Genomic DNA, 15,868 nt, shown 5'->3' with positions numbered 1-15,868 from the left:
GTAAGCAGGATTTTAACTTCAAGGGGGAGGAAAACACTACAGTGTAAGAACTCCCAGCAGCATATGGTGATGAATACACGAAAGGTGGAGTTAGCCATTAAAAAGTAATCAGCGTTTAGTTTTACAGAGCATGGCTTTATACAGGAAGTAGAAGAGCAAGGTCGTTAATGATTTAGACACTTTGCGGCTGAACCTTTCTCTTTATTGCAGAATACATTAACACCACAAGTTGTCCCAGAAGGAGACGCAGCTCTGCCCATGATCCGGAGAGCAGAGGAGGCAGACGCGGGCTCGGGCAGTGGGCAGCCACAGATGCACTCAGGCTTATCCAGACAAGCACTGCTTTGCGAAGATCTTGCTGCTGAGCGTCAGGACTTGGTCTGGTTTTTTTTTCTTGTGTCAGAGAGAATGCACAGAGGCAATCTATGGCTGCTGTACAGCTTCATTGTGGCTAAGAGGAATATACCACCGTCACCCTAAATCTTTGCGGAATGTACTGCAGGTGTTCTCTAACCCTGAAGACCCGGCATACTGCTTCTCTCCTTCCGTGGGTAGTGCCCGGCTCACCATTTCCCTATTTATTCATCAAAATCAGACTAAAAAGCTATCCAGTGCTGAGGACTTGGCTGTTAGAATAACTCAGATCGGAGATTATTGGATCACGAACTTAAAGGCTACTGTCTAATGCCTGTGTGTGTGTGTACTTGTATCAACGCACAAATGTATATACAGTCTTCATGCACTGTTATCCTATAGGTAACAGCGCACAGGGGGTGACTCCGCATCAATAATGTTAATAGTTAACATTCTCATTTGTTCTGTGTAAGTTCTTATAATGAGACTGCACCGTCATAACACCCATATGAGTGGTGCTGTGTGGCAGAGGCAAGCAGCTTGTGGCTTTCCAACGGTTGCAGAACTACAAGTCCCAGCATGCACTGCCAACAGCTGCACAGCCACAATTAACATAAGCCTGCTATAGTAAAATATTTTCTTTAAAGTAGTGATGCTATATAAAGATACAGGTTGCTAACCGTCACTTAAAGAGTCCCAGTGAACTTATGTTTGCCTGTTATTTGCACAATATCAGTGCATCGCACACTTGCTGGGTTGTAGAGGTGTAAATGCAGTACATGCGTCAGTGCATGTATTGTATCTCGTAAATATATGTACAGTACCACAATAGGCTTCCACGCTGCTTGTGTAACCACCCATCCAAAACATCTGACTTGGTGCTGCATTCTGACCAGCCTATTCCGGCACTAAGAGGGTGAAAATGGCTAGTAAGCTAGGGAGACCTTGTTCTCTTGCTTCCTCCTCTCTTTTTATATGCAGACAAATCGCATTTTTAGACACTTTTGAAGAAAGTTTCTATATGTGTATGTACATAAGTAGATACAAATAAAAATAAAATATATATATATATATTGATCTGTAAATATACAGGTTATGAGCAGACGGGATCCCTCTGGGATGACGCATTCCTGTTGAGTCACTGGATTTTTACCCCCGTCATGGCCAAGGGGACAGCAATACGATCCAGGGCATATTAGGGGTATTCATTTTTCATCTGTGGGGCCAACATGGTTCAACAGCCAGTAGAGGCAAAAGTGATGTCCCCAAGACGTGTCTCCAACTCCGTGCACAGTTGTAGGATGGCGGCCATTTGCTTGAAGACTGTTTCATTGGAACATGCAATCGATTTAGAAAATAAAATGGGGTTATTTGGTATTCTTCCTCTAGCGATGACAACTCTCTGAATTATACAGGAAAATACACTTTGTGAAGGAAGAACGACGACTTTGGCAAGTAAATGAATTTATTGAACCATGTGACGCCTCCAATTCAGTGGACCTGTCCCCTTTCCGTTAAGGTCATGTTATGCGACCCTATAAATTATTATTAGTTTATTATAATATTATTTTGCTTCATCATGCTATAACATTTCAGTTGCTCAATGAGAAAGCGTTATCTGGCCGGGCAGGCTGAGGCTTGAAGATTGACGGCGACTAGAGAAAGCCAGTGTAAATCGAGATCCATTGTGGTTTTATTGGTTAAATTGAAACTTGCCACGATAATATGGACAGCTGAGCTGATGAAAGATCCGCTTTTATTTGTGCAGTATTGCCGGCCTGATCCAGTGATAAATGCCACAATGAAATCTCTAGGACAAATTAATCTCTTATACAAAGGAAGATCGTTAGGTTACTGTAAGAAGTAAATTGACAAAAAAATAAAAAACTTGCACTACAGCTTTCAGTACAGATATCAGTGTTAGCTTTCACAGAGGAAATAGTATAAATTGTTTTAACTTGGTTTAAATTAACATAAATCTAGACTGTAAGTGGCAACTTGGCCACTAAGTAACATTTCTGGCTTCATTAAGAAGGGATGGGGATTGAAAGTCTTAAATTGTGTTGCGTGTGCAGACCAAGCAGATGACGCTATGGAACATGAATGAACATTTTCTGTATAAAGGATCATTAATTTAACTCTGTTCTGAGATGATTCTTCTTTATCTTTGTGTATTTTCAGAAATTTCTGTTGAATAAAGTCTGTTTGATTGAAATAACATTGCGGTGTGTTTTGAGTATTTCCAGTGAAGCAACCCAAGACGTGGTAAATTCATGTGGTCCCAGGAGATATGGGGCTGATTGAACTGTCCTGCAGCTCTTGCGATCTTTGGGGAGGGTATCCGGACTACAGATCTACACTAAAAAGGTCTACAGTCAATAGGTCTGCCACTAATGTTTGAGAGGGTCAAAAGGTCGACATGTAAACGGTAGGCAGTTCAACAGAACTTTCCCTACTGTCTACCTATTCTATGTCGTTCTTTTAACCTTGAAGTCCAAGTTGGCCGGAGGTGCGTGTTCCCGGCCGAACTTGAGCGGGTTTTTAAAGCGGCAATCATTTGCCAGGCATGGTTTTGATTGATGATTGCTGCTTTAAAAGAACATCTGAGGTCGCCTAGGAACCTGCACCTCCGACCAACTCTGACTTCATTACATCTGACCCTTTATGTGAAAAAATACAAAAAAAAGCACTGCTAATCAGAATAATAGTAATAATAAGATTTTACTTACCGATAAATCTATTTCTCGGAGTCCGTAGTGGATGCTGGGGTTCCTGAAAGGACCATGGGGAATAGCGGCTCCGCAGGAGACAGGGCACAAAAAGTAAAGCTTTTCCGATCAGGTGGTGTGCACTGGCTCCTCCCCCTATGACCCTCCTCCAGACTCCAGTTAGGTACTGTGCCCGGACGAGCGTACACAATAAGGGAGGATTTTGAATCCCGGGTAAGACTCATACCAGCCACACCAATCACACCGTACAACTTGTGATCTAAACCCAGTTAACAGTATGATAACAGCGGAGCCTCTGAAAGATGGCTTCCTTTAACAATAACCCGAATTAGTTAACAATAACTATGTACAACTTATGCAGATAATCCGCACTTGGGATGGGCGCCCAGCATCCACTACGGACTCCGAGAAATAGATTTATCGGTAAGTAAAATCTTATTTTCTCTATCGTCCTAGTGGATGCTGGGGTTCCTGAAAGGACCATGGGGATTATACCAAAGCTCCCAAACGGGCGGGAGAGTGCGGATGACTCTGCAGCACCGAATGAGAGAACTCCAGGTCCTCCTTAGCCAGAGTATCAAATTTGTAAAATTTTACAAACGTGTTCTCCCCTGACCACGTAGCTGCTCGGCAAAGTTGTAATGCCGAGACCCCTCGGGCAGCCGCCCAAGATGAGCCCACCTTCCTTGTGGAGTGGGCCTTTACAGATTTAGGCTGTGGCAAGCCTGCCACAGAATGTGCAAGTTGGATTGTGCTACAGATCCAACGAGCAATCGTCTGCTTAGACGCAGGAGCACCCATCTTGTTGGGTGCATACAATATAAACAACGAGTCAGATTTTCTGACTCCAGCTGTCCTTGCAATATATATTTTTAATGCTCTGACAACGTCCAGTAACTTGGAGTCCTCCAAGTCACTTGTAGCCGCAGGCACTACAATAGGCTGGTTCAGATGAAATGCTGACACCACCTTAGGGAGAAAATGCGGACGAGTCCGCAGTTCTGCCCTGTCCGAATGGAAAATCAGATATGGGCTTTTGTAAGATAAAGCTGCCAATTCTGACACTCTCCTGGCAGAAGCCAGGGCTAGAAGCATGGTCACTTTCCATGTGAGATATTTCAAATCCACCTTTTTTAGTGGTTCAAACCAATGAGATTTTAGGAAGTCCAAAACCACATTTAGATCCCACGGTGCCACTGGAGGCACCACAGGAGGCTGAATATGCAGCACTCCCTTAACAAAGGTCTGGACTTCAGGGACTGAAGCCAATTCTTTTTGAAAGAAAATCGACAGGGCCGAAATTTGAACCTTAATAGATCCCAATTTGAGACCCATTGACAATCCTGATTGCAGGAAATGTAGGAATCGACCCAGTTGAAATTCCTCCGTCGGAGCACTCCGATCTTCGCACCACGCAACATATTTTCGCCAAATTCGGTGATAATGTTGCACGGTTACTTCCTTCCTTGCTTTAATCAAAGTAGGAATGACTTCTTCCGGCATGCCTCTATCCTTTAGGATCCGGCGTTCAACCGCCATGCCGTCAAACGCAGCCGCGGTAAGTCTTGAAACAGACAGGGACCCTGCTGAAGCAAGTCCCTCCTTAGAGGTAGAGGCCACGGATCTTCCGTGATCATCTCTTGAAGTTCCGGGTACCAAGTCCTCCTTGGCCAATCCGGAACCACTAGTATCGTTCTTACGCCTCTTTGCCGTATAATTCTCAATACTTTTGGTATGAGAGGCAGAGGAGGAAACACATACACCGACTGGTACACCCAAGGCGTTACCAGCGCGTCCACAGCTATTGCCTGCGGATCTCTTGACCTGGCGCAATACCTGTCCAGTTTTTTGTTGAGGCGAGACGCCATCATGTCCACCATTGGTCTTTCCCAACGGGTTACCAGCATGTGGAAGACTTCTGGATGAAGTCCCCACTCTCCCGGGTGAAGATCGTGTCTGCTGAGGAAGTCTGCTTCCCAGTTGTCCACTCCCGGGATGAACACTGCTGACAGTGCTATCACATGATTCTCTGCCCAGCGAAGAATCCTTGCAGCTTCTGCCATTGCCCTCCTGCTTCTTGTGCCGCCCTGTCTGTTCACATGGGCGACTGCCGTGATGTTGTCCGACTGGATCAATACCGGTTTTCCCTGAAGCAGAGGTTCTGCCTGGTTTAGAGCATTGTATATTGCTCTTAGTTCCAGAATGTTTATGTGAAGAGACGTTTCCAGGCTCGTCCATACTCCCTGGAAGTTTCTTCCTTGTGTGACTGCTCCCCAGCCTCTCAGGCTGGCGTCCGTGGTCACCAGGATCCAATCCTGTATTCCGAATCTGCGGCCCTCCAATAGATGAGCACTCTGCAACCACCACAGAAGAGACACCCTTGTCCTTGGAGACAGGGTTATCCGTAGGTGCATCTGAAGATGCGACCCTGACCATTTGTCCAACAGATCCCTTTGGAAAATTCTTGCGTGGAATCTGCCGAATGGAATCGCTTCGTAAGAAGCCACCATTTTTCCCAGGACTCTTGTGCATTGATGTACAGACACCTTTCCTGGTTTTAGGAGGTTCCTGACAAGCTCGGATAACTCCTTGGCTTTTTCCTCCGGGAGAAAAACCTTTTTCTGAACCGTGTCCAGAATCATCCCTAGGAACAGCAGACGAGTTGTCGGCATTAACTGGGATTTTGGAATATTCAGAATCCACCCGTGCTGTTTTAGCACTTCTTGAGACAGTGCTAATCCCATCTCTAGCTGTTCTCTGGACCTCGCCCTTATTAGGAGATCGTCCAAGTATGGGATAATTAATACGCCTTTTCTTCGAAGAAGAATCATCATCTCGGCCATTACCTTTGTAAAGATCCGAGGTGCCGTGGACAATCCGAACGGCAGCGTCTGAAACTGATAGTGACAGTTTTGTACAACGAACCTGAGGTACCCCTGGTGTGAGGGGTAAATTGGAACGTGGAGATACGCATCCTTGATGTCCAAGGATACCATAAAGTCCCCCTCTTCCAGGTTCGCTATCACTGCTCTGAGTGACTCCATTTTGAACTTGAACTTCTTTATGTACAGGTTCAGGGACTTCAGATTTAGAATAGGCCTTACCGAGCCATCCGGCTTCGGTACCACAAAAAGAGTGGAATAATACCCCTTCCCTTGTTGCAGAAGAGGTACCTTGACTATCACCTGCTGAGAGTACAGCTTGTGAATGGCTTCCAACACCGTCTCCCTTTCGGAGGGGGACGTTGGTAAAGCAGACCTCAGGAAACGGCGAGGTGGATCTGTCTCTAATTCCAACCTGTATCCCTGAGATATTATCTGCAGGATCCAGGGATCTACTTGCGAGTGAGCCCACTGCGCGCTGTAATTTTTGAGACGACCGCCCACCGTCCCCGAGTCCGCTTGAGAAGCCCCAGCGTCATGCTGAGGCTTTTGTAGAAGCCGGGGAGGGCTTCTGATCCTGGGAAGGAGCTGCGTGTTGCTGTCTCTTCCCTCGACCTTTGCCTCGTGGCAAATATGAATAGCCCTTTGCTCTCTTATTTTTAAAGGAACGAAAGGGCTGCGGTTGAAAAGTCGGTGCCTTTTTCTGTTGGGGAGTGACTTGAGGTAGAAAGGTGGATTTCCCGGCTGTAGCCGTGGCCACCAAATCTGATAGACCGACTCCAAATAACTCCTCCCCCTTATACGGCAAAACTTCCATATGCCGTTTTGAATCCGCATCGCCTGTCCACTGTCGCGTCCATAAAGCTCTTCTGGCCGAAATGGACATAGCACTTACCCGTGATGCCAGTGTGCATATATCCCTCTGTGCATCACGCATATAAAGAAATGCATCCTTTATTTGTTCTAACGACAGTAAAATATTGTCCCTGTCCAGGGTATCAATATTTTCAATCAGGGATTCTGACCAAACTACCCCCGCACTGCCCATCCAGGCAGTTGCTACAGCTGGTCGTAGTATAACACCTGCATGTGTGTATATACTTTTTTGGATATTTTCCATCCTCCTATCTGATGGATCTTTAAGTGCGGCCGTCTCAGGAGAGGGTAACGCCACTTGTTTAGATAAGCGTGTTAGCGCCTTGTCCACCCTAGGAGGTGTTTCCCAGCGCTCCCTAACCTCTGGCGGGAAAGGGTATAATGCCAATAATTTCTTTGAAATTATCAGCTTTTTATCAGGGGCAACCCACGCTTCATTACACACGTCATTTAGTTCTTCTGATTCAGGAAAAACTATAGGTAGTTTTTTCATACCCCACATAATACCCTGTTTAGTGGTACCTGTAGTATCAGCTAAATGTAACGCCTCCTTCATTGCCAAAATCATATAACGTGTGGCCCTACTGGAAAATACGGTTGATTCGTCACCGTCACCACTGGAGTCATCGCCTGTGTCTGGGTCTGTGTCGACCGACTGAGGCAAAGGGCGTTTCACAGCCCCTGACGGTGTTTGAGTCGCCTGGACAGGCACTAATTGATTGTCCGGCCGTCTCATGTCGTCAAACGACTGCTTTAGCGTGTTGACACTATCCCGTAGTTCCATAAATAAAGGCATCCATTCTGGTGTCGACCCCCTAGGAGGTGACATCCCCATATTTGGCAATTGCTCCGCCTCCACACCAATATCGTCCTCATACATGTCGACACACACGTACCGACACACAGCAGACACACAGGGAATGCTCCTAATGAAGACAGGACCCACTAGCCCTTTGGGGAGACAGAGGGAGAGTTTGCCAGCACACACCAAAAGCGCTATATATATATCAGGGATAGCCTTATAATAAGTGCTCCCCTATAGCTGCTTTGTTATATAAAAATATCGCCATAAATTTGCCCCCCCTCTCTGTTTTACCCTGTTTCTGTAGTGCAGTGCAGGGGAGAGACCTGGGAGCCGTCCTGACCAGCGGAGCTGTGAGAGGAAATGGCGCCGTGTGCTGAGGAGATAGGCCCCGCCCCTTTTCCGGCGGGCTCGTCTCCCGCTATTTTGAGAAATCAGGCAGGGGTTAAATATCTCCATATAGCCTCTAGGGCTATATGTGAGGTATTTTTAGCCTTTATAGGTACTATTTTGCCTCCCAGGGCGCCCCCCTCCCAGCGCCCTGCACCCTCAGTGACTGCCGTGTGAAGTGTGCTGAGAGGAAAATGGCGCACAGCTGCAGTGCTGTGCGCTACCTTTAGAAGACTGCAGGAGTCTTCAGCCGCCGATTCTGGACCTCTTCTGTCTTCAGCATCTGCAAGGGGGCCGGCGGCGCGGCTCCGGTGACCATCCAGGCTGTACCTGTGATCGTCCCTCTGGAGCTTGATGTCCAGTAGCCAAGAAGCCAATCCATCCTGCACGCAGGTGAGTTGACTCCTTCTCCCCTCAGTCCCTCGCTGCAGTGATCCTGTTGCCAGCAGGAATCACTGTAACATAAAAAACCTAGCTAAACTTTCTCTAAGCAGCTCTTTAGGAGAGCCACCTAGATTGCACCCTTCTCGGCCGGGCACAAAAATCTAACTGGAGTCTGGAGGAGGGTCATAGGGGGAGGAGCCAGTGCACACCACCTGATCGGAAAAGCTTTACTTTTTGTGCCCTGTCTCCTGCGGAGCCGCTATTCCCCATGGTCCTTTCAGGAACCCCAGCATCCACTAGGACGATAGAGAAAAACTGCTATCTAACATAGTGAAAAATGAGGTTCTTAAAATAATTTTTTACCAAAATATGGGCCCACCAGAGTACTGTCAACTCCTCTTGGACCATTTACTACCCCATTTGGTTACTTTGTTTAACGCCTTGCTTTCTGGAGACCAACTTCCCTCGAACTTCACTGAGGCTAGGATTGTAGTTTTTCCAAAACCTGGTAAAGCTCCTACACAGGTCCAGTCTTACAGGCCCATCTCCTTATTGAATCAAGACCTGAAACTCTTTACTAAATTATTGGCGCAGCGTATACAGAGCTTTCTCCCTTGAATATTGCACCCAGCCCAAAATGGCTTTGTTAAGGGCAGAACTTCGGTCCATAACATACGCATGTTGGTAGCGGCACTACACCGTTATTATCAATTAAAACATAAAGAAGCCATCATAGTCAGTTGTGATGCAGATAAGGCTTTCGATAGGGTTTCCTGGTCGCATATTTCACGAGTACTCCATGCTCAACAGTTTGGCCCAGAATTTATTAGAATATTCACTATGTTATACTCACACCCGGTTGCTACTTTTAACTATTAATGGGCTCAACTCATCACCTTTTACTTTGTCCAGGGGCACCCGACAAGGTTGCCCGCCCTCTCGCCACTGCTATTCAATTTGGCACTAGATACGGAAGTTAAAGTATCGGCCTTCGCAGATGATCTACTCTTGTATCTTAGCAACCTGAAACAGGCACTTCCTTCCTTACAAAATATTTTAGCTGATTTTCAATTGGTTTCGGGTTTCACGGTTAACTTCACTAAAACAGAAGCTCTAGCATTACATACTTCAGCTAAGTCTGGTTGGGGTAACTCTTTCCTTTTTCGCTGGGCCCAGGATCATTTATTATACCTAGGTCTGAGATTTCCTAGCAATCCTACCAAAATATACACTCTCAATTATACTCACTTTGTAACTCAAATGTTGAATGATTTAAAAAAATGGAAACATCTGCCACTATCGTATATTGGGAGATGCCATTTATTTAAGATGGTCTCTTTTCCCAGATTTCTATACCCAGTCCAGATGCTGCCGTTTTTATTGAACAAAAAAAGATATCGCCACTATTAATGCAGCTTTATCCAAATTCATATGGGCAGGTAAGCGCCCTCGGATATCGCTTTTGAAATTGCAGCAGCCAGTATCGCTGGGGGGCATTAATCTCCCCAACATACAAGACTATGCTATAGCATCTAATCTGCGGTATGCTATGGACTGGATAGGTGAAACCTCTACTTTTGTTAATTTGGATATTGAAGGGAACTTTCTTACCAAGAACTCTTTGATTTCTATTTTACATACCTCCTCACCCTCTCTTCCTAATTGTACTCGCCCTGTCTGGCATGGCGTCTATCCCGTAAGCGATTGGGATTATCCCATTCCCGCACTGTATTTTCACCACTACTATATAATAGTGATTTTCAACAGGGGGACCCCCATGAGATTTTCTGGATTTGGCATCTCCATGGACTCCGTTTAGCATTTCACTTGATGGATGATCGTTTCTCCATCACCCACACCCTGGAAAAACTCAAGGAGCTGTTTCCTTATGTCCAGATAGCCATATTTGCCTACTTCCAGGTCCGTAGTTAGTGACTAGACTATTAACTGATCTAAATCACTCAAACCACTCTTTAGTGTTTGATATACTAATAAAAACCTGATTAGGATCCTCCTTTCCTACATCTTTATTATATGACCAAGTTAGGACGAGAATTGACCTTACTGCCCTATCTACAGGTATGGCAAAGTGGAAGGATCCCCCCCCCCCCTAATCTTCCCTTACAAACTATTGTCGCAGCCTCTGTCACACTGAATAAACAGTTACTTTCTTCCTCGTTTGCTGAAATGCAATTTAAGATCCTCCACCGGGCATACTATACCCCAAATCTGCGGTTTATAATGGGAGTGGCAGATAACTCTAAGGGTGTGTACACACGGTGAGATATTTTCTTTCGATTTTGACTATATAGTCAAAGTCGCAAGAAAAGTTAGTGCAGATCGCAAGCTAAAAGTCACCTTGCGATCCTGATTCGATCCCGATGCGCGGTCCCGCCAGGTCGGTATCGCAAGAAAAGATAGACTGCGCAGGCAAGTCAATCCTTGCTAGATCGGTGTACTATCTAGTTCATCTCACATGTCTATGACATCCCACATAAGCCAAAATCTCACATAAGCCAAAATCGTAAGCACACATAGTCCATATCTCAAGAAAAGTTAGTCAAAATCGGTGGTGCTGGGCTCCGGGGAGTTCAGGGGAAATCGCAAGTGAAAATCGGGCATAGCAAGGATCTCACCGTGTGTACACACCCTAACTGTTTTAAGTGTTGCCTCCCTGACGCTGATATTCTCCATCGTCTTTGGTCTTGTCCGGTAGTCCAAACATTCTGGGTTAATGTCCAAAATTATGTAACTAATACCCTCCACATCTCTCTTAACAATGCCATGGGCACTGTGGAAATACTATACTCGACCCCCACCTTCACAACACACTCCAGCCACTAAGCTTTTGCTTGCTAAGATAGCAGCGGTGGCTAAAAAAACTATTTTGTCTCAATGGATTCACGCTACCCCCATTCCTCTGTCTCTCATGTTGCCGAGATTAGCTCATGTTTATAGAATGGCGTGGATAGACTGTTCTTTAGATCTAGAATCCAGATCACCAAAGTTTTTTGATATTTGGCTACCCTATATACTCACATTGTCTATTGAAGAAAGAGAATTTCTTAGGGGTATAGTGCGTCTCACATCCTGGTACAATTTGATTACGTTGGAGAGAGGCTTCCCGCCTTTCTAGACAATGGTTCATTTCTAAGATTTATACGATCCCTCTTATTTCTTGCTATAGTTGTATGCATATGTGTACTTGTATTTCTATTTAACTTTATTTTGTCCTCCTCTGGAGCTTTACATATGTTTTCCCTGTTACCTACTTGCCGACCTGTATACAAAAATGCACTTTCAGATTTATGTTGTTTATATCTTTTAATAAACATATTTGAAAAAAAATATGAGACCACCAACTGCGACCAGCTGACCTTATCTGGTGAGGTCCCTAAAGGTGGGTACACACTAATAGATATATCTGCAGATCAATTGATCTGCAGATATATCTATGGACGGATCGGGCAGTGTGCTGTGCATACATACTGCCCGATCCGTCGGGGACTGACGTCATGAACTGGGCGGGCGTGTACACATGCCCGCCCAGTTCAGCTGTCAATCACCGCCGGCCGCCGCAGCATGTGTACGGGCGGTCGGCCGACCGCCCCGTACACACACAGCGACGCGCCAATATATCGGTAGATATATTGGCCGTCGGCTGTGCTGCGCGGCTGACGCGATACGTCTGTGAACGACGACGGTCCCGCGATATATCGGCCGTTCAAGAGAATGGCCGATATATCGACCAGTGTGTACGGGCCTTAACAGTAATGTTCAACTCCAGGGCCTGGGGCACCCCAGGCCAGCACGAGTGTGATGCTTAAGTGTTAAAAAAATGTGTTTCATAAGTACGAAGCAGCAGCTATGGGTTACATAGGTTGAAGATAATTAGAATGTTAAAAAGTGTTATATTGGTCAAAAAAATATTTATGTACTAAAAAATGCTTAATTGTTACAATATGATGCCCCAAATATGGGCTCATCCAGGAGGCTGGCTGGTGGGCCCATATTTTTGTCCAAAAATTATGCTAAGCACCTCAGTTTTGCTCTGTTAGATTGCAGTGTTTATTATAATTATTCTGATTAACAGTGCATAGTAATACGGGTGTGGCATGGAAGATCGACAGTAACTAGGTCGACCACTATTGGTCGACAGTAACTAGGTTGACAGGGTCTCTAAGTCGACATGGTCTAGGTTAAAAGGTCGACGTGAGTTTTTGATGATTTTTTGGTGTCGTTTTCTCCGTAAAGTGACCGGGAACCCCAATTAGTGCACCGTGTCCCCTCGCATGGCTCGCGCTTTGGGCAAGGTGCCTCGCTCCACTACCGCTGCGCTCGGCACAGGTTACTATTCCCAATCGTAGTCCGCATGAATCATTCAGTATGAAGAAGTTAAAAAAAAAAAAAAAAAGATTTAAAAAAAACCTCATGTCGACCTTTTGACCCGTCGACCTAGAAACCCTGTCGACCTAATTACTGTCGACCAACAGTGGTCAACCTAGAAACTGTCGACCTAGTTACTGTCAACCTAGTGACCGGATCCCTAGTAATACAGAGTGTGCATCTGCATTTTTATTTTCTGTGTGGAACTACAAGTCTTAGTATGGTAGCACATCTAATTATATTTAGAATTAGGGTGTGCAGACCAAGGACCTCCTCCCCATATATGTGAAAAATAAACCCAGGATGGGAAATATTCCATAAAAACATTGTCCATCTTTATAGCCCATATCCTGTAACATTATATATTGCTATGGTTACCGCCACTTCCTCTTATGCTAATGACTAGCAAGAAGGCACCGTAATAAAACCTCCATTATTTTAGCATTTTCACAGCGCCCCACAAAGCTACTTAGGAACAGTGGTGCAAATAGAAATATTTTCTTAGTGGTACGGCGTGCCAAAAATGGGCGTGGTCATGTGTTGAGGGGGCGTGGTTACATGCTGCTAGTGGGAGTGGCTACATGACACTAGCGGTGTGTCCACATGACAGCCCCTTTTTTGGGGGGAATCTGGAGGCAAGGCTAAAAAAATATAGTAATGGCTCCGGTATAATAGACATATACAGTGATGCCCCAAATTGAATAACATTATATAGTAATGCCTCCATTATAACCGGAAAATACAGCCACTGTCGCACTCCCAGTAACCCTGACAAAGTGGGAGGAGCTGTCATGCTGCCAAGCACCAAGGTCTTGTTGCTATGTGGCACATTCTAATTGTGGTAATAGCAAAGTGTGTGGCAGGTGGTACTGCGTACCCGCTGCCAAATTCTTAAGGGTACTCCGTACCCGAGCGTACCTGCATACTTGCACCACTGCCTAGGAATGGTCCTGCTTGGAGAGTGTAGAACAAAATTACTTTCTCTATCGTCCTAGTGGATGCTGGGGTTCCTGAAAGGACCATGGGGAATAGCGGCTCCGCAGGAGACAGGGCACAAAAAGTAAAGCCTTAGGATCAGGTGGTGTGCACTGGCTCCTCCCCCTATGACCCTCCTCCAAGCCTCAGTTAGATTTTTGTGCCCGGCCGAGAAGGGTGCAATCTAGGTGGCTCTCCTAAAGAGCTGCTTAGAAAAGTTTAGCTTAGGTTTTTTATTTTACAGTGAGTCCTGCTGGCAACAGGATCACTGCAACGAGGGACTTAGGGGAGAAGAAGTGAACTCACCTGCGTGCAGGATGGATTGGCTTCTTTGGCTACTGGACATTAGCTCCAGAGGGACGATCACAGGTACAGCCTGGATGGTCACCGGAGCCTCGCCGCCGGCCCCCTTGCAGATGCTGAAAAGAGAAGAAGGTCCAGAATCGGCGGCAGAAGACTCCTCAGTCTTCTTAAGGTAGCGCACAGCACTGCAGCTGTGCGCCATTGCTCTCAGCACACTTCACACGGCAGTCACTGAGGGTGCAGGGCGCTGGGAGGGGGGCGCCCTGGGAGGCAATGTAAACCTATTTTTTGGCAAAAAATACCTCACATATAGCCTCCGGGGGCTATATGGAGATATTTAACCCCTGCCAGAATCCGTTGAAGAGCGGGAGACGAGCCCGCCGAAAAAGGGGCGGGGCCTATCTCCTCAGCACACAGCGCCATTTTCCCTCACAGAAAGGCTGGAGGGAAGGCTCCCAGGCTCTCCCCTGCACTGCACTACAGAAACAGGGTTAAAACAGAGAGGGGGGGCACTAATTTGGCGTTAGAAATATATAAAAAGATGCTATAAGGGAAAACACTTATATAAGGTTGTCCCTATATAATTATAGCGTTTTTTGGTGTGTGCTGGCAAACTCTCCCTCTGTCTCTCCAAAGGGCTAGTGGGTCCTGTCCTCTATCAGAGCATTCCCTGTGTGTGTGCTGTGTGTCGGTACGTGTGTGTCGACATGTATGAGGACGATGTTGGTGAGGAGGCGGAGCAATTGCCTGTAATGGTGATGTCACTCTCTAGGGAGTCGACACCGGAATGGATGGCTTATTTAGGGAATTACGTGATAATGTCAACACACTGCAAGGTCGGTTGACGACATGAGACGGCCGACAAACAATTAGTACCGGTCCAGACGTCTCAAAAACACCGTCAGGGGTTTTAAAACGCCCGTTTACCTTAGTCTGTCGACACAGACACGGACACTGAATCCAGTGTCGACGGTGAATAAACAAACGTATTCCTTATTAGGGCCACACGTTAAGGGCAATGAAGGAGGTGTTACATATTTCTGATACTACAAGTACCACAAAAGAGGGTATTATGTGGGATGTGAAAAAACTACCTGTAGTTTTTCCTGAATCAGATAAATTAAATGAAGTGTGTGATGATGCGTGGGTTCCCCCCGATAGAAAATTATTGGCGGTATACCCTTTCCAGACAGAAGTTAGGGCGCGTTGGGAAACACCCCTTAGGGTGGATAAGGCGCTCACACGCTTATCAAAACAAGTGGCGGTACCGTCTATAGATAGGGCCGTCCTCAAGGAGCCAGCTGACAGGAGGCTGGAAAATATCATATAAAAGTATATACACACATACTGGTGTTATACTGCGACCAGCGATCGCCTCAGCCTGGATGTGCAGAGCTGGGGTGGCTTGGTCGGATTCCCTGACTAAAAATATTGATACCCTTGACAGGGACAGTATTTTATTGACTATAGAGCATTTAAAGGATGCATTTCTATATATGCGAGATGCACAGAGGGATATTTGCACTCTGGCATCAAGAGTAAGTGCGATGTCCATATCTGCCAGAAGATGTTTATGGACACGACAGTGGTCAGGTGATGCAGATTCCAAACGGCACAAAGGTGTATTGCCGTATAAAGGAAGAGGAGTTATTTGGGGTCGGTCCATCGGACCTGGTGGCCACGGCAACTGCTGGAAAATCCACCGTTTTTACCCTAAGTCACATCTCTGCAGAAAAAGACACCGTCTTTTCAGCCTCAGTCCTTTTGTCCCTATAAGAGTCATATTT

At 46.0% G+C, this 15,868-nt stretch overlaps 1 protein-coding gene across 2 annotated transcripts in view; it reads left to right on the top strand.

Annotated features, from left to right (window-relative positions):
- RAB11FIP3 (RAB11 family interacting protein 3) overlaps positions 1–2,572 on the top strand; it is a 121,459-nt gene extending 118,887 nt beyond the window's left edge. For both annotated transcript variants that reach the window (XM_063934769.1, XM_063934768.1), the window contains one exon: positions 211–2,572. In XM_063934769.1, the coding sequence (XP_063790839.1) occupies positions 211–220 (10 nt within the window). In that variant the 3' untranslated portion in view covers positions 221–2,572. The remainder of the gene's footprint in view (positions 1–210) is intronic.
- The last annotated feature ends 13,296 nt before the right edge of the window (positions 2,573–15,868 follow it).

Source organism: Pseudophryne corroboree, chromosome 7 (genome assembly GCF_028390025.1).
Source record: "Pseudophryne corroboree isolate aPseCor3 chromosome 7, aPseCor3.hap2, whole genome shotgun sequence".
Lineage (NCBI taxonomy): Eukaryota > Metazoa > Chordata > Amphibia > Anura > Myobatrachidae > Pseudophryne > Pseudophryne corroboree.
This window is presented reverse-complemented; position numbering and strand designations above follow the sequence as displayed.